At 42.1% G+C, this 22,286-nt stretch overlaps 1 protein-coding gene across 4 annotated transcripts in view; it reads right to left on the reverse strand.

Annotated features, from left to right (window-relative positions):
* Window positions 1–22,286, reverse strand: part of ARHGAP26 (Rho GTPase activating protein 26) — a 644,209-nt gene that overhangs the window by 463,721 nt on the left and 158,202 nt on the right. For all 4 annotated transcript variants that reach the window (XM_040344603.1, XM_040344602.1, XM_040344605.1 and 1 more), the window contains exons 6-8: window positions 6,909–7,019; window positions 1,217–1,321; window positions 887–1,016 (exon numbers count right to left, since the gene is read on the reverse strand). In XM_040344603.1, coding sequence (XP_040200537.1) covers window positions 887–1,016; window positions 1,217–1,321; window positions 6,909–7,019 — 346 coding nt within the window. The remainder of the gene's footprint in view (window positions 1–886; window positions 1,017–1,216; window positions 1,322–6,908; window positions 7,020–22,286) is intronic.

Consider the following 22,286-nt stretch of genomic DNA (forward strand, 5'->3'; position numbering starts at 1 on the left):
ATCGTTGCAATACTTTGTCACACCGTATTTGCGCAGCGGTCTTACAAGCGCACTTTTTTGGGAAAAAATTACACTTTTTTTAATTAAAAAATAAGACAACAGTAAAGTTATCCCCATTTTTTTTTTTTATATTATGAAAGATAATGTTACGCAGAGTAAATTCATACCCAACATATCACGCTTCAAAATTGCGTTTGAACACCGTTTACATATGCGGGCACTGCTCACGTATGTGTTCGCTTCTGCGCGCAAGCTCGTCGGGACGGGGTGCGTTTTCTGGCTCCTAACTTTTTTAGCTGGCTCCTAGATTCCAAGCAAATTTGTCAACCCCTGATCTACTGTATCTTAACAAATCACCCAACTGTGGGAGGTATAGGATCGAGCCCACAAGAAAACTAAGCTGGAGCCTTTCCCCTGCAGTGCCCCCTAGTGACATAAATCAATATTTATCTCGTTTGAGAACTGCGTAGAGAATTATAGTGTTACTTGAACTGTATTTCACACAATTTGTTACTATTCAGCTGTGAGAACTTGCAATAATTTAAGACTTTACAAAAAAAAGTCGCAGAAATCTTTCATGAAGGTCTTCATGTTATATAGTTTGAATACCAGGTCATAGATATATTATTATTGTATCATTGTAAAAGAACATACAGTATTCCACACAGTTTTTTTTCCCACAGGCCTTTCCATCTCTATTTTTTCTTAAAATTGGAATCTCCTAAAAGCTTCCCTACAGACTCCTCCTAGTAAATCAGAGGTCCCCCTTTCCATCTCCTTGCAAGCAACACCAGACTCATCACACTATAGGTGAAATCTGTAATTGCAGCTCACAGCGCAGAAGAAAGAGGCAGATTACCCACAACTACTACTACTGTGTACCCACGTTTCTCCTGGACGTAAAGATATCCCTCCATTGTGTAAGGACTCATCATTTGCTGTTCATGAGGGTTTTCTTTCATCTTCTGCATTAGGGCTTCTACCTCAGAGCGTGTGCCTTCAAACCGATCCCGTGTCTTAAAATTAAAAGATAACCAATAACTCAAAGAGGCAATGGAGTTAACAGAACACAAATGCAAATAATCTTTCTACACTTCAAGAATATATGTAGAACAAGTAAAAAACACTTATCTAAACTACCTGTCTGTTATGGAAATAAACTGGCCTTAAAAATTCAGAGTGATCGGCTTAGAAGAGCGATAGATGTTCTACTTACATTTTGGATGCTAATTGTTAGTTGTGTCTTGAAGTCACTGAAGTCTTTTGCCAGCTCATAGCCATGATGATAAAATGTAAACAGTCCTTGCAAAAAAGCCAGCAGCTAAAACATAAAAAATAAAAATTTGATTTAAATTACTTAAAAACACATAGGAAAATTGTCAAAAGAAGCCACCTATCATATGGGAACAAATCACTTTCAGAAGATATTAGTAGGGTTGCTGGTCTACTTTAACCACTTAAGGACCGAGCCTGTTTTTCAGACTCTGTGTTTTTTTGCTATAAAATTACTTAGAACCCCCAAACATTATATATATATTTTTTTCTAACACCCTAAAGAATAAAATGGCGGTCACTGCAATACTTTTTGTCACACCGTATTTGCGCAGCGGTCTTACAAGCGCACTTTTTTGGGAAAAAATTAACTTTTTAGTAAAGTTAGCCCAATTTGTTTTTTATGTTATCAAAGATAATGTTATGCCGAGTAAAATGATACCCAACATGTCACGCTTCAAAATTGTGCTCGCTCGTAGAATGGCGTCAAACTTTTTTTCCCTTAAAAATTTCTATAGGTTTCATCTTTTGAGTTAGAGGAGGTCTAGGGCTAGAATTATTGCTCTCGTTCCAACAATTGCGGCGATACCTCACTTGTGCGGTTCGAACACTGTTTTCATATGCAGGTGCTACTCACGTATGCGTTCGCTTCTGCACGCGAGCTCGTCGGGACGAGGCGCTTTAAAAAAAACATTTGGTTTGTTTTCTTATTTATTTTACTTGATTTTTTTTATTTTTACACGGTTTAAAAAAAAAAAAAAAAAATGGATCACTTTTATTCCTACTACAAGGAATGTAAACATCTCAGCATGACAGGTCCTCTTAAATATGAGATCTGGGGTCAAAAAGACCTCAGATCTCATATTTAGACTTAAATGCAATAAAAAAAAAAAAAAAATTGTCATTTGAAAAAATGACAACAAAAAAATGTGCCTTTAAGACGCATGGGCGGAAGCGTTGTTTTGACGTTGCTTCTGCCCTGCTATGCTATGGAGACGGGTGGGGGCCATCTTGCCCTCACTCGTGTCTACACCAAGCAACGTGAAGGACCCGATCGCCTCCGCCGCTGCCAACGGCTCCGGTAAGCGGCGAATCTGCCGAGGAGACCACCGTTAGCGTGTACAGGACTGGCCACAGAAAAGATGGATATCTCGGTTGTGGCAGCAGCTGCTGCCGTTACCGAGATATTCATCTTTAAAGTCATGACGTATATGTACGTGAGCTGGTCCTTAAGTGGTTAAAATAATGAACAGGATTTTGTTGGAGCAAATCATCAGCCCAAAACATAAGGTGACTGGGACGAAAGGGGCAAACTGCTGCAGGTAGTGTTGCACATACCTACTGTAGTCTTCTAAACCTTCCTGTATTGGCAAATGCCAGGCTTTTTTGGCAAGCAACGTTCAGGTATTACCAGGTATGGATTGAGCTTGCTGCCGAGACTATGCCACACATTTGTTTGATCCACTACTATAATGGTTACTCTCACAGGTATGCACAGGAGGCAAGAAGGGGTGGGCAAGCTTTGGCACCATCAGGTACAGTATGTATAATGTAGCCTGTATGACAGGAAGGTTTGGCAGGATACTGCAGGCATGTGTCAGCAGCCCCAAACTCTTCTCAATGTTATCTTATCAGTACATGTACACTCAGTCAATTATAATCGGTTAGAAGCAGTTGAGGTTAGAAGCAGATAAATCATGTTCAGGACAGCTGTTTACTGGCATTTAAAACACCAAATGCTTGTAAGGATCCATGTACACGGGACGTTTTTACAACTGCTTCTATGCGATTAAACTTGACAGATAGTAACCCACGTTTAAAACATTTGTTTTGCCGTGTTTACATGTGTTTGCATTTAGAAGCGTTTAAAAAAAGAAAAACGAAACGCTGCTAAACGTGGGTTACCGGATTTAGCTGCGTTTAGTCGCGTTTGTCATCTGAAACATGGAAATCTTCATCGTCTGAACCCATTGTTTTGCTTTCAAAGAAACACTGTTAAAAACAATTCCCTAAAAATTTCAACAAACTAGACTGTGTACATGGTCACATAGGATAACATTAAGGCCGGATTCACACATATGCGAATTGAATGCGCGTTTCCCGCATTCAATTCACATAGCAGGAGAATGTGACTGGCTCTCTATGGAGCCGGTTTACATATCTCTGCAGCGGGTCCGGTGCTGTGTGCCAGAAAAACGTGTGCCTTTTTGATGCGTTTCAGGTTCGATTTCAGCCCAAAATTCAGACTAAAAACAGACCTGAACCGGTGAACCAGCACACACCAGACCCCTGCTGAGCGCCACATATGGCGACAGTGTGAACCCGGCCTTAATGAGTTCAGGGGCAGTTGAAAGAAGCATCCAACTGCCTCTGAACGTTCAGCAGCGTCCCGTGTACATGGGGCCTAACAGCTTGTACTTGTTTTTCCTGCATTTTGGGCATTTGGGAGGGTCTACTGAGGTTATCTGTAAAAAGCTTCTAAACACACATCCCCTGATGAAGTCACGTGACGTGACAATACATAGGGATTAGAGCACCGGGTACAGACAGAGTCTGCAGTTTTAATACGAGTTTGGCGCTCGTGGATGTTTTACTCTACTTCACTACCTAAATGTGAGTTTTTATTAAACCTATCCATTATATGGAGTGACGCTATGATCTCTCTTTCGCTTCTCCTTAATGCTTCCATGATACATTGAGCCTTGCCATTTGGACGCATGAGGATCAGATTACACTCTCACCTGTATAGCTGATACTCTCGTGGATTTATGCCCGCTGTCCTTTCATTCATGCGAGTGCATTTTCTCAGATCTTTACCCGTTTGAGGTACCCTCACAGTGTCACGCTATATGCATTGCATATATCTTCTCTTTTCGATGACATACATTGGCCACTGAGAGCTGTCTTAGGAGTCAGGAGGAGGGGTTTTATCAGCTTATTCATCCAGCTGCGATCAGTATCTCTGTTAGCTGTTTGGACAAACAGCCGTAAGGTGAGCTGCTAGCACACTCAGAGGTGTCATCACTGAAGATTTCATTTTTGCACGTTGCATCTTGGGTGGAGGTATTTCATCTAGACACTGTTCTGTGGAGGAATTACTGGATTTCTAGATCTGACCTTTATTTATGGACAGGACTTTATCACATGTGTGATTTTTGATAGTTTTGCACTTTTTTCCACTTATTTTATACGAGTTTCGGTGTTTGTATATGTAGTAGCAATTTCACTATGTATTTTCACTGTTATATCTTTACAGGATTATAGGTGTTTGTTCACTTTCATCTGTATTGCTCATTTTAGTATCATCAGATACCCCTTTTCACCCACGATACCTTTACTTCTCACTCCCTTTCACTTCCCTCTGCAATTCCCTCCCCCACAGCACAGATGCCATACTTTACATTCTAAACACACACACTCAAACTACGCTAAATGCGGCATGTAAAAGTGGCAAAATGGACATTTTTAACCGTCGGTTACTAGTGGTCAAGTTCCAGCGTTCAGAAGAGGTTTTCAAACGTCCTGTATACATGAAGCATAAAGCATGCTGCATTTGCACACAGCCCTTCGCCTGCTTTTCTCCAGTAAAAGTAATGCTGGGCCTCACCTACTCTACAGGTCTACGTACTGTGAGGTTTTCATACATGACCAAGCTTAGCTCAGAGCTCATTTCTCAGTAGAGTGCTTCTTTAATGTAATTTCACATGAAAGCATGTTTTGTGTTCACATGGAGACTGTAATGCTTGTTTACTCGTGTTCGCACAAACAGGAAACACATAAACAGAGCATTAAAGGCCTTGGTCAGCGTGGTAGTTATTTATATCCAAGGCTGTGTACTAGTTTATGCAAGAACTTCTGTTCTCCTGTGTGAACAGGAAATGGGAAGATGCAGATCTTCATTCCAAAACCATGTGAAAATCAAATAAGCACCACATGGAAAAGAGTTATAGCTTGTCTCAATGCCTTCCCATTTAAAACCACAGAAGAGCCCACCAGACGAAAAAGCATACATTTTCATCGTCATGTTCACCTTGAGCAACTGGCAATTCTAATTAAATGCCTGCAAGTATCCTTCTTCCTAATACCTTCCCCAGTACAAAGAACATGGAAATGCAATGCTTTTAGTACATAAACTGATAAATATCTTTTCATCAGCAGTATATAGCAATCTTATTACTTCTATCAGTATCAGGAGGAGTTTTCATTCTCCTCGGACTGTTCTATGAGGATGCATGACCCATGATCCTGTGTCTGGATAGCGCTGATTGGCCATGTGCTGTTCACATGCACCCTCCCAAAGAGAGCATGTGCAGAGTGCCCCCAAGACTCTGTAATTTTAGCAGATGGATTGAGGACAATAAAATAAGGGTAGGCACTGGTGGGCACTGATTAGCAGTACTGATGGGCACTGAGAGATGGCACTGGTGGGCACAGAGATGGCACTGGTGGGCACTGATTAGCAGCTCTAACAGAAGTCGGCTTTCTTCTTTTTTTCATGCTGACAGCGTAAGGGGGGGAAAAAGTCGATAACCGGACACTTTTTACTTCCGCAATCAGCTGTCATTGGCTGACAGCTGATCACATGGTAAAGGGCCCGCTGTGATTAGCCCTTTACCTCGATCATCCGTGTCCCAAGGACTCGGCAATCACAGAGCGTGGGCAGCGCGAGAACGGAATAATGTGCATGCAGCCCTCCCGGCATTTAAAGCCTGCGTTATAGTGGTCTTTCGGGTATATAGCACAAAGTGGGTAAAGGGGAAGTACAGCCAAAGCTTAAGCCTGCTGTCGGCTGATGTCACAGAGCCGGTCTAGGCTCTGAAAAGATCCATATGATCTGGATCCACATCTGGCTCAGCGATCCGTTGAGAGTCAGAGCCAGCCTCTCCTACCCCCTCAAAAGCCCAGTGTTCCAGTGAGCACTGGAGGGGCAGAGTAGAGAGCTGGTGAATGACAGTCATGGCTTTCTGCTCAGAGTTGAGGGAAGAACTGAGCAATCAGTGTTTGATCGCTCAGTTCTCGCCGCAGAATCAGCAGGTGAGTATACATTTTTTTACAGAAAACCATACTTGTCTTTTAAGAGTATCCCATGTGATAGTAGCTGTGCTGTTAAATCAAAATATGAAGTCCCCTGTCTCCAGATATCTTTACAGCGGTGGTCTTTTGGCATTGTGGGGGTTAAAATAAACAGCTGCAGATGTGACAGGCACTCGCCAAGTGCCAACTATACCTACCCTTTCCATCCCTGGGCTTCATTCATGGAAGCTCTATCATCAGCTCCCAAAATGAAAATCACTCTATGAATGCAGGAGGTGGACCTTTCATTTATCCACCCATCCTCCATTCATAGAGCACTTTTCATTGTGGCTTCCATGAATGGAATACAGGGGCAGAAAGGGTGGGCATAATTGGCACTTAACAAATGCCTGTCATAGCTGCAGTTGCTCATACTAGGATCGCAGCACCAAAAGATCACTGCTGCAGGGGTATATGGGGGCAAAAGACTTCAGAAATCAACCTAACATAGCAGCCACCAGAAAACAGAACATACTTCATACATGACAAGTACTGTTCCTATTTTCCAGTAAATGTTAGTTTTGAGTGTAAAATAATTTTTAAAGATAGAGTCATAAACTTACCGGCTCCACAAATTCAAACATTTTCCTCTCTTGGACTTCATGCACTTTCAAAACATACTCCAGCGACACTTCATAGAAATGCTGCCTCATCTGATCCACTTGACTATCCGCCTATCAAGGGAAAAAAAACAATCAAAAATTAGTGTTAAGAAAAAATAGCCAATATTTTATTTAATAATGACATTATACCCACTTTAGATCTCATTTTAGTTACAGATATAAGAACTTCTATGTGATAACACAGTGCCAGTACAGAAATAGTTAATGTTAACATACCCAACTGACCGTGCAGGCCACTAGAATTTATATTCCAGCAATCTGAACAATACGCTACTGAAACATTAATATTTTATCATACAGATACCTGTACTTTGAAAACAAATGTAAGAGTAGGACTAGGGGTGCACCAATACCTGAGCATCAGTACCGACACATACTCGTCGATACCAGTTACTGATACTGTGTGGTGCGATTTGAGCGCATACAAAATGAATGGGCTGAAATCACACTGCAGTGCAATTCCTGTCCAAATCGCATGCGTTTTCCTGCACTGCTCCTGTGTGAACCCAGGCTGAAATCACTGACAGAAATCTGCATGTGATTCGGTCAGGAATCGCACCACATTCCTGTTCAAACAAAATGCGATTTAAGGACGTTCATTTTGTATGGGCTCAAATTGCACCATAAAAAGGTATCAGTTTTAGGTAAAAGGAGCATTTGCAAGGGTACAGGTACTACTGCAAATGCTTAGTTCGAGCACAGATACTGGTATCGGTGCAACCCCAGATAGGACCATGATTGTGCTGTATGTAAACCATAACAAAGATTCTTATTTGCTTCCTTTTGTTCTGTTTACCCTTTCATGACTAAGCTAAGTTAAATTCCTTATTTTTTGCTAGAAAATTACTTAGAACCCCCAAACTATATATTTATATATACATACACACGCACACACAATAGATAGATAGATAGATAGATAGATAGATAGATAGATAGATAGATAGATAGATAGATAGATAGATAGATAGATAGATAGATAGATAGATAGATAGATAGATAGATAGATGGCGATTGTTGCAAAATTTTATTTCTATTCCATTCTATTTGCGCAGCGGTCTTTCAAACACATTATTTGGGGAAAAAACACACTTGCATGAATAATAAAAAAAATAAAAAACAGTAAAGTTAGCCAAATTGTTGTTGTATAATGTGAAAAGCGATGTTATGCCAAGTAAATCAATACCAAACATGTCATGCTTTGAAATGGCGAACACTCGTGGAATAACAACAAACTACGGTAACTAAAAATCTCCATAGGCGGCGCTTTAAAAAAAAAAAAACAACAACAACGGTTACCGGGTTAGAGTTACAGAGGAGGTCTAGAGCTAGAATTATTGCTGTTGCTCTGACGATTGTGGCAATAGCTCACATGTGTGGTCTAAACACAGTTTTCATATGTGGGCGGGATTTACGTATGCGTTCGCTTCTGCGTGTGAGCTACCAGGGACAGGGGCATTTTTAAAAAAAAAATATTAATAATTTTACTTTCAACTTTTTACCTGACACTTTAAAAAAAATAGGAATAATCATGACAGGTCCTCTTTACAGTGAGATATGGGGTCAATCAGACCTCACATCTCACCTCTAGGCTGGGAAGCCTGAAAAAAAAAAAAAAAGAAAGATTACTGCTTCACAACCGTAGCGGTGCAGTTTTTTTGAATGCAGAGGCCGGGCGTGACGTCATAACATCGCGCCCGGCCTCCGAACGATAATAGTGACTCTATCTCTATGGTAGGCATCCAGGGCCGGTGGATCTGTTCCCTGACTCACCGCTCGCAGCAGTGAGTTGGTAGAAGCACCGGAGGGCGCCGCCCATAAGAACGATCAAGCAGCGGAACAGATGCTATGATCATTCTTACGGTGCACAGAATCGCTGGCTCTAAAGGACGATATCTGAATGATACCTGTAGCTGCAGGCATAATTCAGATATTCCGGCTCAAAGTCAAGGACGTCCAGGGACGTCCGTCCAGTAGGAAGTGGTTAATCACTTTTATTGCTGTCACAAGGAATGTAAGCATACCTTGTAACAGTAATAGGTGGCGACAGGTACTCTTCATAAAGGGATCGGGGTCTCACTCTAGCCGGCGGAAGTGCTGGATCACGGATCGGGTCTCCGGTAGGACAGCGGGCCCGGGAAGATCAAGGAAAGCCGAGGCCGCATATGTGCGTACGCTTGGCGAGAAGGAGTTAAATATACCACTAAAAGTGTTGAAATTACATCTGTTTGATAAGTGCAAGACAAAAAAAAAATTAAATGTAATCTCGTAAACTATAGAACCCGCCCCCCCCCCCCCATAGGAAATAAGGAGAGATTCTATAGTTGTAACACACTTCCTGCCTGCCGACTCATGTATCTCAAAGAAGCTTAAAGAAGCTGTCCTTACAAGCTTTTCCGTTTTATTGAGCTCTCATTTTTTTTCTGCCTGGAAACTCCCCTCCATGTACACTATGGCATTTTCAGAAGTTTTTCAGACATATGAGCTTTCAGGCAGAAAACAAAAACCCACCAAGCTCACATTTTTGAGAGAAGTGGAAAAGATGCCTAAAGCACCCAAATACAAAAGCGCAAAAAAAGCGTAAAAAAGCACAAGCAATGTAAAAATAAGCTTAGGGGAAGGTTTGTGAAAAAAGAAAAATGCTTATGCTCACGAAAGCTTGAAAAAGTAAAAAAAAAAAGCTCAAAAATGCGCTATAAAAATGTGCAGAAGAGAACAAAAAAGCTTCTTCAAGCTTTTAGGCAGAGAAACAAAAGCTCAAATTCAATGCAAGAGCAACTTTTTTTTGAACTGCAGTGTGCATGAGCCCTTATGGTGACAATGCTGTTCCTCCATTGATAAAGTATGGGGAGTGGGTGTTAATTTTGGGTAGAAAGTATGTAACTCACAGATCACCAAGTATATAAAAAAAAAATAAAGACTAAAAAATAATGCAAACAAGAACCCACTATCCACTATATGTAGGAAGCTGTACATGTTAATTTATGGAAAAGCACAATTTCACTACATACAAAAATCACTTACTTATATGACTTGAGCATACCAGTCTGTGTAAAATAAATATGGGCAAGATGACAAAAAATGCTAATCTGGCCCAAGGAAAATATGGTCAATGGGTAACTATTGTCAACATGTTGTATATATATTATAATATATATACAAGTCACCTGTTTTGTGCCTTTCACTTTCAAGGACTAGAATAGTTTTTTTCCACTAGATGTCAGTGTCAGTCCATAGATTCCAGAAAGGACATGGGGCTGTTCAATAATCCCAGTCAATTGTGGTTATAAAAAGGAAAAATGGCCAATTAGCTTACAACTGCTAAAACATAATGACAATAATGAACGATTATGAAAACAACCTATTCTGTCAATATTTGCGCAGCAGTAGCTAAATTACTCTGCTTTCTTAATCATTTTCCTTGCCGTGGTAGTCCTGTAAATGAAAACATATATTATGAGAGGCCTATTCCTGCATCATGAGATATATAGGATATATATCTATTTATCACACACACACACACACACACGAGGGGCATTCAAGTCAAACCAGGACTTTTCATTTAAAGCAGAGCTCCACCCTGAAAAAAAATAATGCTGCACAAAGAGAAAAAATATAGAATTTTTTTATATATACCTGAAGTGCCTGTTTCTAGGGAGATCGTCCTAATCTGCCACTTCATGATCTGCGGTCTGTCTTCTTTCTTCTCCTCCTCGTGCTGCCTCCTGGGGAATGGGGGAGCGTTGTCTTCTGGGACCTTGTGTGTGTCCCAGGAGACATCGCCCATTCACGTAGCACTGCGCGGCTTGCGCAGTAGGGAATCGGGCTGGGAAGCCGCAACGCTTCACTTCCCGATTCCCTCACTGAGGATTGCGGCGGGGCAGCAGAGACCCGAGCGATTGCTCGGCTTCGGTCACCCTGGACAGGCAAGTGTCCTTATTAAAAGTCAGCAGCTACAGTGTTAGTAGCTGCTGACTTTTAATTTTTTTTTTTTTTAAACCGGACCTCCTCTTTAAAAGGTATGGAAAGGGATGCTAGTGTGGTGGTACTACACACAGTAGTAAGTGACAAATGTGTCCTATTACTGAAAGGCGGCACACATATCGTGGGCCAGTCCAGAGACCAATAATCAAGATGGCAGACAACAGTGTTAGTGCGTGCATGGAACAGAGTGTGGTGATGAAGTTTCCAGTGAACAAAGGTGTAAAACCCATAGATATCTAGAGAAGACTTCAAGCACAGTACGGTGATGCTCAACTGCAGTAAGACATTTGAATGCTGTAAACGTTTCAAAGATGGCCGTACGTCCATTAGTGAGGATCCCGGCTGTGGTGGTTCCCAGCCCACAGCAGTCATTTCTGTGAACATTCAGCACGTGAAACGTCTGATCCTCGATAATCGACGCATAACCTGTCATGAAATTGCACAAGAGACACATTTTTTATTTCAGTACGGACAACGTGAAGCAGGTTGTTTTAGGATGGTTCGGGCGTACGGACAAAACTTTCTATGCCAAAACGTTCCTGGCATTAGTTAAATGTGTATACATGTTATATTATGTTATGTTAAGTTATGTTAAACAGTGTATAAATGTAGCAAGGGAGTATGCACTCTTTAAAATTAGTTATTTTATTATATAAACTCAAAAGTCCTGGTTTGACTTGAACAGAGTGTGTGTGTATTATTTATTTTTTCCGTTGGAAACGTTGAGGGCTGGGTGAGTGGCAAGTGGTAAGTGGTAATTGTTCGTGTCAGAGAGCAAATTAGTCTGTCTGGCAGTGTTGCCACGCTGTGGTGAAAACGGCGTGCGAGACTTGAGCCTTGTACACGCGCTTAGATTTTTGGACGGCTGAACATCCGATTTTTATAACATGCTAGTCTCATGTCTAAAGTGAAGAGGTTACTCACAATACGAAAATTTTCGTACGACAGAATACAACGTCAGAAGTGAAGTAATGTGTGGAATAGTTTTGTATGTATTCTTTCATTTCTGAGCATGAGTAGTCTTGCCCTTATGATTTTTTTTCTATACAAAAACCGCACTAATGAATCGAAAATTGGACGTCGAGTTCAAATCTGAAAAAAATGTTATAGTCTGCACATCCAGATATTGTGTGAAGAAAAAGTGAAATAGGCTGTCAAAAGCATCGTACCAACGATCCGAAAATCGGCAGACAGCTCGTCGTACACATTTTTCCATAACATTTTTGTATTGTGTGTACGGGCCTTTAGGATGCATTCCCACTACAGCGTTTTGAATCGAAGACAGATTTGCGTGGATCTGGCCGCGATTTGACAGTGCTGAGCTGAGAATGAAAAAAAAACGCAGGACTCGCATTCGAGATGCAATTCATTTGAATGACACCTCAAATCGCAATGTGGGTCTGCTGCGATTGTCGCAAGATAAAAAATGCTGCAATTGCAGCAACCCGCATCACGGGATGCACTTTGCCCAAAAATAGTTCAGGAGCTACTTTTGGGTGACATGAGTCCCACGATGCGGGTTGTCACGATTGCAGCACGTTTTATTGTGCGAAAATTATGGTGGACCCGCACCGTGATTTAAGACGACATTCAAATGAATGGCATCTCGAATACGAGTCCTGCATTTTGTGATTCACACCGCTGGAAAATTTGCCTGCTATTCAAAAGGCTGCAGTGTGTGTGTGTGTGCGCTGCAGTGTGTGTGTGTGTGATCTATATATATATAATAAAAGTATTCACAACACTGAAATCAAGTCCGTTTCCAATGAAAAATACAAAACAGCGCTGATGTTGGATCAGAGGTGGCCAACACCACCATATAGTAGATAATAAATGGAAATCCTCTCCAGGGTGTTTTGAAATAAAAGGGGAAGAAACAGTCCACTTAGTAGTAATATGAAGAGATAGGTAGCGTGCACCTTCTACCACACTCCAGATCCACCACGTGTGAAACAATCTCCCCGCAGGGTTTCAAACTCACCAGAGAGTTAAATAAATCAGGCCTTTCAGTGAGATAAACTCATCAATAGTAATTATATTATATATATATATATATATATATATATATATATATATATATATATATATATATATATATATATACATACATACATACATACATACATACACACACATATATATACATACAGTACAGACCAAAAGTTTGGACACACCTTCTCATTCAAAGAGTTTTCTTTATTTTCATGACTATGAAAATTGTAGATTCACACTGAAGGCATCAAAACTATGAATTAACACATGTGGAATTATACATACAAAAAAGTGTGAAACAACTGAAAATATATTTCATATTCTAGGTTCTTCAAAGTAGCCACCTTTTGCAGTAGACACATCTCTAGAACTGTTAAGAGGAGACTGTGTGAATCAGGCCTTCATGATAGAATATCTGCTAGGAAACCACTGCTAAAGAAAGGCAACAAGCAGAAGAGACTTGTTTGGGCTAAAGAACACAAGGAATGGACATTAGACCAGTGGAAATCTGTGCTTTGGTCTGATGAGTCCAAACTTGAGATCTTTGGGCCAGATTCACAAAGAATTGCCCTGGTGCAGCGTATCAGATATGCTACGCCGCCGTATCTTACCTGGCGGAATTTCGAATCCAGGAAGATTTTGCGCCGTAAGTTACGGCGGCGTAGTGTATTTCTCGGCGCATATTTCAAATTGGGCGGGTAGGGGGCGTGATTCATTTAAATGAAGCGCGTCCCCGCGCCAATTGAAATGCGCATGCTCCGTTTCGAAATTTCCCGCTGTGCTTTGCACAAAATGACGTCGCACTGACGTCATTTTTTGAACGTAGACGCGAGTTACATCCTTTCCTATTCACGGACGACTTCCGCACAAAAAAAATAATTCAAAATTTGACGTGGGAACGACGGCCATACTTTAACATGGCAAGTCTATCTATACGCCACGAAATAGCAGCTGCAACTATAGGCCGGGAAAAGCCGACTAGCGACGACGTAAGAGAATGCGACGGTCGCGCGTAACTTCGTGGATCGACAGAAAAAGCTAATTAGCATACCCGACGCGGAAAACTACGCGAACTCCACCCAGCCGGCGCCAAAGTATTGCACCTACGATCCGAAGGCGTATGAAGCCGTACGCCTGTCGGATCTAAGCCAGAAGCCGTTGTATCTTGGTTCAAGGATTCAAACTAAAGATACGACGTGGCAAATTTGAAATTACGCCGGTGTATCAGTAGATACGCCGGCGTACTCTCACTGTAAATCTGGCCCTTTGGTTCCAACCCCTGTGTCTTTGTGCAACACAGAAAAGGTGAACGGATGGACTCTACATGCCTGGTTCCCACCGTGAAGCATGGAGGAGGAGGTGTGATGGTGTGTGGGTGCTTTGCTGGTGACACTGTTGGGGATTTAATCAAAATTGAAGGCATACTGATCCAGCATGGCTACCACAGCATCTTGCAGCGGCATGCTATTCCATCCGGTTTGCGTTTAGTTGGACCATCATTTATTTTTCAACAGGACAATGACCCCAAACACACCTCCAGGCTGTGTAAGGGCTATTTGACCAAGAAGGAGAGTGATGGGGTGCTGCGCCAGGTGACTACCTCCTGAAGCTCATCAAGAGAATGCCAAGAGTGTGCCAAGCAGTAATCAAAGCAAAAGGTGGCTACTTTGAAGAACCTAGAATATTAAATATATTTTATTTTATTTTTTTATATTTCGTTTTGTTGCCTTCAGTGTGAAAACTCTTTGAATGAGAAGGTGTCCAAACTTTTGGTCTGTACTATATATATATATATATATATATATATATATATATATATATATATCACTGTCAATTAATTATAACGCACATACACCACCACCATATATAGTCCCCACTAGGGCTGCGCATTTTCACCGGTCTCACGATTCGATGCAATTACAATTCTCAATTCCACTATTTGATTCGATTCCGCGATGCATCACGATTGCAGCGCAAGTGCGCATGGCTCTCCCCCCAAAATACTAAAAGGAGATGATCAGAGACTGCAGACGTGGTACTGGAGATGATCAGAGACTGTGGGCATAGTACAGGAGATGATCAGAGACTGCGGGCATAGTACAGGAGATGATCAGAGACTGCGGGCACAGTACAGGAGATGATCAGAGACTGCGGGCACAGTACAGGAGATGATCAGAGACTGCGGGCATAGTACAGGAGATGATCAGAGACTGCGGGCATAGTACAGGAGATGATCAGAGACTGCGGGCATAGTACAGGAGATGATCAGAGACTGCGGGCATAGTACAGGAGTGGATTTGATTATCGCTGTAGCAATGATCAAGATATCACCCTTACAATCCAGCAATGTACCAGTACATCGCTGGACGGGAAGTGGTTGGGGGCACAGGTTTGTTTACTGCCCCCCCAAATGCAAGTGTTAAGCAACATCTCACGGCATCTTCACCAGCATTATGAAAATCACACAGGCAGCACAGACAGCATGCGTTCGTCATGGATCTGTCAGTGTCAAATGGCTTTTGGGTTCTGACTTTGGCTGTATTGTGCGTTACAAACTTTAACCCAGTACAGCCATAACAAAGTAAGCACCCAACAGCAATCTGACACTGTGACAGATCATTACAGAGCACATGCTGACTATGCTGCCTGTGTAAGTATCATAATTCTAAATAAACATAATGTAACATGCCATGCTGTGTTGTGTGTAAGCAATACACAGTGAGGATTCTATCCTCTGTGCTCCACTCACTGTGTTCTCTACAGCCACGGTGCCAGGGTTCTTTCTCCCTTGTCAGCCACAGACTTGCCTGTTGCCTCACTGATGTCTCGGCAGTCTGCACATGAGGAGTTGAGGACGCTCTGCAGTTTTCCACCATGCTCTCATGTCTCTTCTGGAGTCAGCCCCTCCCGCCTTTCTACTGATCTGATCGTTACAGTCAGTGGGCCAGGCTGACGCCAGGAGACATGAGACGTTAGAGTGAGGCGGGCTGAGCAGTAACATGAGTGAGCGCGCCTTATACAAACACAAGGCAACGTCCGGACGGAGCGCTCGCCCGGGAGGGGCGGGGACGGTTTTGTGTACTGGGCGGGGCCAGGCATCGATTAATACGGTCGCATGCATCGGTGCTGCATCGGGAACACCAGAATCGTGATGCACCGATTAAATTTGACAGCCCTAGTCCCCACTGTAATATTCACAGATATCTCCCCCACTGTAATATCCACAGACATCTCCCCCACTGTAATATCCACAGACATCTCCCCCACTGTAATATCCACAGACATCTCCCCCACTGTAATATCCACACACATCTCCCCCACTGTAATATCCACAGACATCTCCCCCACTGTAATATCCACAGACATCTCCCCCACTGTAATATCCACAGACATCTCCCCCCACTGTAATATCCACAGACATCTCCCCCCACTGTAATATCCACAGACATCTCCCCCACTGTAATATCCACAGACATCTCCCCCACTGTAATATCCACAGACATCTCCCCCACTGTAATATCCACAGACATCTCCCCCGCTGTATAGGAAGATTAGTGCTTGCTTAGTCTTACCAGAGAAGCCAGCCGAACACGAGCAGTTGAGGCCGGGTGATGACGTCAGCGCGCCGCTGTAGGCTCACCTAGGCCGCCGCCAGGTGGACCAAGATGGCCGCCGCTCCGGGAGCTAGGCCGAAGTCGGCCTTTCCTATGGCCGAGGCAGCAGCGGAGCTCCACGGATCACGTGGTGTGCCGATCCGCATATGGTGACACCGTTCAGTTCATGGATCATTTACGATCCATTGCACCACTAGTACCGATCAAAATTTTGTACGATTAATCGAAGAATTAATCTTTCATTTCCACAGCCCTAAAATATTTATATATATATATATATATATATATATATATATATATATATATATATATATATATATATATATATATATATATATATATATATATTAGGGCTGTGCGTTAAACGCAATATTAACGGCGTTAACGCAAACCCATGTTAATGCCGTCAATATTTTTATTGCGCGATTAACGCGGGAGCGCTCGGGGTGGACGTGCAGAGTGTGCAGCGGCGCGGCTTACCTTCTCGCTGGATTCACAGGCAAGTTACTCACCTTGTCCCTGGTTTCAGCGATGCCACCCCGCTGTGTGATCGGCGATGCCACCCCGCTGTGTGATCGAGCGGGTCCTCCTCGCTTGGCGGGTCCTCCTCGCTCGATTCAGTGTCTGTGTGCCGCCGATCTCCGTTCCCTGCAACGTTACGACGCACGGGAGCGGAGAACGGCGCCAAATTCAAAAAAGTAAACAAACACATTGCATACAGTATACTGTAATCTTATAGATTACAGTACTGTATGTAAAAAATACACACCCCCCTTGTCCCTAGTGGTCTGCCCAGTGTCCTACATGTACTTTTATAAAATAAAAACTATTCTTTCTGCCTGAAAACTGTAGATTGTCCAAAAGTGTCCCTTTATGTCAAAAATGGTTTTAGATCAGCTAGAAAACAGCAATCATAAATTATAATCACTTGCAGAATTGTGCGATATTTGTGGGGAAATTCGTCATAAATTAGATAGATTAATCGTGAGTTAACTATGACATTAATGCGATTAAAAATTGTAATCGTTTGACAGCACTAAATATATATATATATATATATATATATATATATATATATATATATATATATATATATATATATATATATATATATATATATATATATATTAGTGCTGTCAAGCGATTAAAATTTTTAATCGCTCATTAATCGCATTAATGTCATAGTTAACTCACGATTAATCGCGCCATTAAGGAGGTTCACCCTTTAAAAATTTTTTTTTTTGTTTTCTTATTTATTTTTTATTTTTTTATAATATTAAATTGTGTTTTTTTTATTTTTTTACATTTTGATCACTTTTATTGCTGTCACAAGGAATGTAAACATCCCTTGTGACAGTAATAGGTGGTGACAGGTACTCTTTATGGAGGGATCGGGGGTCTAAAAGACCTCCGAGCCCTCCTTTGCACTTCAAAGTATTCAGATCGCCGAAAACGGCGATTCTGAATACTGTGTACTTTTTTAAATCCGGCGCCATTGGCAGCCGAGAAACCCGGAAGTGACGTCATGACGTCGCTTCCGTGGTTTCAATGCAGAGACTGAATCAAAGCCGCTTACGGCTTAGTGTCAGTCTCCGCCTGGACACAGAAGGCGCCGGATGGAGGATCGGGTCTCCCGGTGGGACGGGAGGCCCGGTCAGAGCGGCGAAAGGCGGCGGGAGGGGGGGGGATGTCCCCTCCCGCTCCTCCGGCATTACAACCGAGCGGCTTTTAGCCGCATCGGTTGTTATGTTTGGATAGCCGATCGCCCGCTCTAAACAACGGTACCGGGATGATGCCTGCGGCTGCAGGCATCATCCCGGTATAACCCCCGAACGCCGCCTCGTTAATCGCGCGATAAAAATTTTTACGGCGTTAACGTGGGTTTGCGTTAACGCCGTTAATAGCGTGTTTAACTGACAGCACTAATATATATATATACATATACATATACATATATACATACATATACACACACACACACACACACACACACACACACACACACACACACACACACACACACAGGGCTCACAATTTCAAGTCCTGAGCTACTAGCCAGGCTTTAAGAGTTACTCGCCGCCAGTTGCCCCACCCAACCCACCCCTTGTAAATGATCATATTTTATTCAGATCATACATGGTATGCAGGGTCGTATAATGTTAATTGGACCCTGGGCAAACATTTCCGTGCCCACTGTAGAAACACTACAGGAGAGGGTCAGAAAAACTGCAGACATACTACAGGAGAGGACCAGAGAGACTGCAGACATGACAGGGAGAGGGTCAGAGAGACTGCAGGCATGACAGGGAGAGGGTCAGAGAGACTGCAGGCATGACAGGGAGAGGGTCAGAGAGACTGCAGGCATGACAGGGAGAGGGTCAGAGAGACTGCAGGCATGGTACAGGTACTGTGGATGGTGTGGTGATGAATGGCTCCCCCATCCCTCCACATTTCTGTAGAGGGGGAGATGTTGCGGCTCAGTTTTCACAGCTCTAGGACCTGGGAGAGCATGTCCTCCCTCTGCACTTGTTCAGTATGATCCCTGATCCCTCCCCCTGCTCTGAGTGTTGACTCCTCTGCTCACTTTTCTTCTCACTCAAATCGTCAGCAGTGTCCAGATCCAGACAGCACACAGGTCCCCTCATACTCACAGACAGTCATCTCATAAGTGTCCCAGAACAGACAGTAAGTCCTCTCCTGTTCCCATCTGTTGTCAGCAGGTCAGAAGTCGGGAAGGAGGAAGTTACATCTTCCTCCTCTGAATGCCGGTCCTCCAAGCACCTGATTGGTTGTTAGGACACTAACAACCAATCATTTTAACAGGCGGGATTTGGGAGACAACAAGAGAAAGCCACTTGATTGGGCACCTTTTCTGCTACTCGCAACCAGTTGATTTGTACTCGCCAAATGCGAGCAGGCTAGTACAAATTTTGAGGGCTGTGTGTGCGTGTGTAATTATATATATATATATATATATATATATATATATATATATATATATATATATATATATATATATATATATATATACACACACACACACACACATATACATACATACATACATTATATATACAGGGAGTGCAGAATTATTAGGCAAATGAGTATTTTGACCACATCATCCTCTTTATGCATGTTGTCTTACTCCAAGCTGTATAGGCTCGAAAGCCTACTACCAATTAAGCATATTAGGTGATGTGCATCTCTGTAATGAGAAGGTGTGTGGTCTAATGACATCAACACCCTATATCAGGTGTGCAGAATTATTAGTCAACTTCCTTTCCTTTGGCAAAATGGGTCAAAAGAAGGACTTGACAGGCTCAGAAAAGTCAAAAATAGTGAGATATCTTGCAGAGGGATGCAGCACTCTTAAAATTGCAAAGCTTCTGAAGCGTGATCATCGAACAATCAAGCGTTTCATTCAAAATAGTCAACAGGGTCGCAAGAACCTTTTATAAAAACCAAGGCGCAAAATAACTGCCCATGAACTGAGAAAAGTCAAGCGTGCAGCTGCCAAGATGCCACTTGCCACCAGTTTGGCCATATTTCAGAGCTGCAACATCACTGGAGTGCCCAAAAGCACAAGGTGTGCAATACTCAGAGACATGGCCAAGGTAACGTCAAGACTGGGCCAAGAAATATCTCAAGACTGATTTTTTCTAAGGTTTTATGGACCGATGAAATGAGAGTGAGTCTTGATGGGCCAGATGGATGGGCCCGTGGCTGGATTGGTAAAGGGCAGAAAGCTCCAGTCCGACTCAGACGCCAGCAAGGTGGAGGTGTAGTACTGGTTTGGGCTGGTATCATCAAAGATGAGCTTGTGGGGCCTTTTCGGGTTGAGGATGGAGTCAAACTCAACTCCCAGTCCTACTGCCAGTTTCTGGAAGACACCTTCTTCAAGCAGTGGTACAGGAAGAAGTCTGCATCCTTCAAGAAAAACATGATTTTCATGCAGGACAATGCTCCATCACACGCGTCCAAGTACTCCACAGCGTGGCTGGCAAGAAAGGGTATAAAAGAAGAAAAACTAATGACATGGCCTCCTTGTTCACCTGATCTGAACCCCATTGAGAACCTGTGGTCCATCATCAAATGTGAGATTTACAAGGAGGGAAAACAGTACACCTCTCTAAAAAGTGTCTGGGAGGCTGTGGTTGCTGCTGCACGCAATGTTGATGGTGAACAGATCAAAACACTGACAGAATCCATGGATGGCAGGCTTTTGAGTGTCCTTGCAAAGAAAGGTGGCTATATTGGTCACTGATTTGTTTTTGTTTTGAATGTCATAAATGTATATTTGTGAAAGTTCAGATGTTATATTGGTTTCACTGGTAAAAATAAATAATTGAAATGGGTATATATATTTTTTTTGTTAAGTTGCCTAATAATTATGCACAGTAATAGTCACCTGCACACACAGATATCCCCCTAAAATAGCTAGAATTAAAAAAAAACAAAGAACTACAAAAATATTCAGCTTTGATATTAATGAGTTTTTTGGGTTCATTGAGAACATGTTTGTTGTTCAATAATAAAATGAATCCTCAAAAATACAACTTGCCTAATAATTCTGCACTACCTGTGTATATATATATATATATATATATATATATATATATATATATATATATATATATATATATATATACACATACATACATACACACATACACATATACACTCACATACATGCATTAAATGGACACTTCCCAAGGTTTGACCAATCACTTTTGTTCCCCTGGGTCACCAATGCAGCCCATTGTAACTACAGCTATGGACGAGCAATGATCTGGTAAGCTGAGTAAATGGGGATTTGGGGTACCCATTTTAAGACACTGTCACTTTGACCTGCATAAAGTAATTCTCCAGGAAAGATTCAAAGATTCCATGAACTCACACTGCACACAGAATACAACAATTTACACTTGTGCTTGGATACAAAAGAATGCAAAAGTGAGGATTGATCAGTCTGGTATCAAATTCTTTATCACTTAGAATAAAGAAACTGTACAAAAGACATGATTTTGTAAAGTTTCACTACAAAAATGGCAGCAGAAAGGACCTTACCAGAGCAAAAATAATCGCAGGCTTAAAAAGATAAAAAAAAAAAAAAAAAGACCAGACCAGTTTAACCCCAAATGTGTCATTCATAATAATGCTTAAAGAATGATGATAGCAAAATCCCCCTCTACTGTGAACGTAGAACAGACCTGAGGAATGCCAACTTCATGCCAATAACTTAAGGGATTATATCTACTGCACTGTAAGTGTTCGGTGCTGTGACTTTCCCAGGAGAGATGAACAGGTGGCACTTACTCTGTACCAGCCTGAAAGGGTTTTCATGCCAAGTCCATTGCACATTCCTTCCTGATGTCTATATAGACAAACACCCACATCTCTGCTTCCTGGGAAAGTATATAGACAGCGCTTCTAAATAAAGAAATTTGTTATGGGTTTATTTTATGCTGCATCAAATTATCCATAAAATATTGGATTTTACATTTACAGCTGCATAAAGCCTAGCAGCCATCGTCTATAACAGGGATATGCAATTAGCGGACCTCCAGCTGTTGCAGAACTACAATTCCCATGAGTCATAGCAAGACTGACAGCCACAAGCATGACACCCAGAGGCATGATGGGACTAATTGCATATCCCTGGTCTATAGCAAAAATCTAAGCCAGCTTCATAATCATTCTCTTATGCCCCGTACACACGATCGGATTTTCC

This window comes from Rana temporaria, chromosome 3 (genome assembly GCF_905171775.1).
Source record: "Rana temporaria chromosome 3, aRanTem1.1, whole genome shotgun sequence".
Lineage (NCBI taxonomy): Eukaryota > Metazoa > Chordata > Amphibia > Anura > Ranidae > Rana > Rana temporaria.